A 3,114-nucleotide genomic window follows, 5' to 3' on the forward strand; every position below is an offset into this window, starting at 1 on the left:
GTCCAATGTCATGAAGATTTCCCTCCATGTTTTCTTCTAGGGGTTTTATGGTTTAGGTCTTCAATCCTTTGCTCAGTTTTAACCTGCCTGGTGTGTCCTTCTCATCACTTCTGCTACTCGTTTTCTCTTCCCTACTTGCTACCTTTGCTCCTCCCCTTCTTTCACCCTGTCCACCTGCGTCTCTGTCTCTCGGCCTCTCCCCACTCCCGGCGGCCACCCGTTTCTGCTGTTCTTCCCCACACTCACAGTTCCTTACCCTCCCAGCCCATCTTGAACCCCTTTCCTATCTCTGAGCTGTGCACTCCCTCTTCCCTCTGCTGCTACCAGTTCCGTCTTCTCTTTTTCAGGCTTCATACTGGAACACTGACCATGGAAACCTGAAGTGGCAGTGACTTCTAAAGCTCGGTGGCAGACCCCGCGACCCCAGGCCCTTCCTCCCCCTCCCACAACCAGCTTTCAAGCTCCCAGAGGGAGGGGTGGGGAAGGGATCCTGATCTCGCAGGGCAGGAGGCTTCCATCATGATGCTCAACTCAGACACCATGGAGCTGGACCTGCCGCCCACCCACTCGGAGACTGAGTCGGGCTTCAGCGACTGTGGGGGCGGGGCGGGCCCTGACGGGGCCGGCCCTGGGGGTCCGGGAGGGGGCCAGGCCCGAGGCCCAGAGCCGGGGGAGCCTGGCCGGAAAGACCTGCAGCATCTGAGCCGGGAGGAGCGCCGGCGCCGGCGCCGCGCCACAGCCAAGTACCGCACGGCCCACGCCACGCGGGAGCGCATCCGCGTGGAAGCCTTCAACCTGGCCTTTGCCGAGCTGCGCAAGCTGCTGCCCACGCTGCCCCCCGACAAGAAACTCTCCAAGATTGAGATCCTGCGCCTTGCCATCTGCTACATCTCCTACCTGAACCACGTGCTGGACGTCTGAACTCGGCCGGTCTCCCACCTTCCTGGGCCTCTCTGGAGCCTCTTCTCACCAGTCACTGCTTAGAATGGCCGCCTCCTCCCCGAGCCCTTATACCTTGGCATGGAGTCCCAAAGGCCCTGGGCCCAGGCACAGAGCCCAGCGACTGGTCGAGAGGGCATCTTTCTGTCACTGACCCAGGCACCTCGAGGGCTATTCTCCTGGGTTCCTTCCCGGGTTTATTGCTGGGGCCTAGCTGTGCAGAATTGTTCGCTAGTGTGGTCGGTATGGAATCCTTGCTGGCTTTACTAAGCCGGCCGCCCTTGGAGTCTGCCCCCAAGCTCTCTCACGGAATGCTGCCCCTTCTACCCCTATGTCCAGACTTTCAGCGACCGCAGACCCCAGCTGTGTATCCCATCGGTTCTACCTTCTCCTGCCCCTAGAGGGGATGGGCTGTCAGAACTGCAAGGGAGGAAGGTTGGGGTTAGAGTGGGGAGTGGGCTTCTTCCTCCAAGATCTCAGTCTCTCAGTGCTTGGCAGAGGGGTGGGGCCCTGGGGAGGCAGGGTTGGTGCCCGGACTCCTGTGAGGGGCATCTCAGTCGCTGGGAATTACGGAAAAGCTCTTCTTGTGGCTGTCGGTCGTGTTCCTGTGGCTTAGCACATACAGACCTCAGATCTTACTTGGTAGTGAGTGCCTTGCCCTCTCTGAGCTATTTGGCCACTTCCCTGCCCACTGACTCCTACTGTCCCAATTTTCTCCCTTCCTTTGTGTCACTAGAGAAAGGAAAACCTAGATCCTGGATTAGGGGATGACATCCCACACAGCCCAGAGTACTTGCAGACGGCTCAGGCAACGAGTGGGCCATATCTCATTTCTGCTTTCTCCGTCTCAGCCCACCCTGAAAATGTGCAGCAGCCTCGTCATTCCTCCCCCAGATGCAAGGAGCGTGCCCAGTTGTTGCCCTCTGGGAATGCTCAGTTCTCCTGGCCCTAGGACCTACTTATTACATTTTTTTTTTCTCTTTCCTTGAGCTGCCTTTGGCAAGGGAAGAGAGACCCCCCAACTCTGTGCTCCCACTCCATATTGCTGATCCCCCACCTGCACACCATAGCCCAGGGTCAGCAGTAGCATCAAGGGCCTTAGAACCTGCGTAGAAGAAATGAACTCACTGAATTTCTGTGCAACCTCCTCCCTCAAACCAAACTCTTAGTTCTACAAGTATATTTATTTATTTATGTATTTATTTATTTATTCATCTATTTATTTACTTATTTATTTATTTATAAATATTGCTATTTATTGCTGAGTTGTGCACTTTGGGGTAGAGTGAGGGGCTCCCAGCAGCTCTAGCCGGGTCTCTCTTGCTTCCTCCCTGCTTCCTTCTCCCCTTTTCTTCCTCCTTCTTCAACTCCTGGTATGTGTGAGCATGCTCTTTGCTTGCCACACTGTATCTTTTCCCCAGATTCACCTGTCCTGACACTCTAGCCCTCCAGAATAGTGCTCTTCCCCCAGCTCTGGGGCTCCTGGATGTCCTTCCTCAACTCCCTCCACTCCCAGACAATCCCACCCAGTCCCATCTGCCTCTTTTCTCTCCCTGGCCTGCCCTGTGACCCTTGCTTCTTCCCGATACTCCCAAGAGCAGGCCCCAGGGGTCTGTGTCCTGTGTTCATGTGTGATTCCTTCCAGTTTCATTCCCAATTTCATACAGAAAGAAAAATTAAAGTGACCTCGTTCTAGCACCAGGTATGGTTGTGGTTCATTCAATTGGGTTAGGAAGTGGCCTGCAGGTTATGGTAGGGTGGGTGTTGAGGGTCCGACGCTTTCTAGACTATTCTGAAGGGGTCATGAGAACTCAGTTTGGGGAACAAATTAAGGCAGAGAGAAGAAGAGGCCACAGGGAAGAGAGGTGCAGGGGAGAGCATAACATACAGGTCCAAGATGTCCCCACCAAAATCTGGGTGCCAGATACCCTCATCTTGGCACTCCTTTAGTGAGACCGACTTCTCTGCTGTTGTGCTTCGGCTCCTGCTCCCTGTGGCCTGAGAAGGAGCTGAATATGCCAGGAGAACCCAAGTTAAACATGTGTCTGCGGGTTCACGATGCTGCGAAGAGCTGTGGTACGAAACTGAGACATTGCCTTCCCCTTTATTGTCTCTAGGCTGGGACAAAATTCCTTGCAATCTCAGCTCTTGGCCTGTTTTGTGTTCCCCAGCCTC

General features: G+C 54.9%; 1 protein-coding gene across 1 annotated transcript; it reads left to right on the forward strand.

Moving 5' to 3' along the window:
* Positions 1-349: 349 nt before the first annotated feature.
* On the forward strand, positions 350-2,642 carry NHLH1 (nescient helix-loop-helix 1). The gene has a single exon (XM_032260883.1). The coding sequence runs from the start codon at positions 520-522 to the stop codon at positions 919-921; it is 402 nt and encodes a 133-aa protein (XP_032116774.1). The 5' UTR covers positions 350-519; the 3' UTR covers positions 922-2,642.
* The last annotated feature ends 472 nt before the right edge of the window (positions 2,643-3,114 follow it).

Source organism: Sapajus apella, unplaced genomic scaffold, assembly GCF_009761245.1.
Source record: "Sapajus apella isolate SASKATOON/1434 unplaced genomic scaffold, GSC_monkey_1.0 scaffold119, whole genome shotgun sequence".
Lineage (NCBI taxonomy): Eukaryota > Metazoa > Chordata > Mammalia > Primates > Cebidae > Sapajus > Sapajus apella.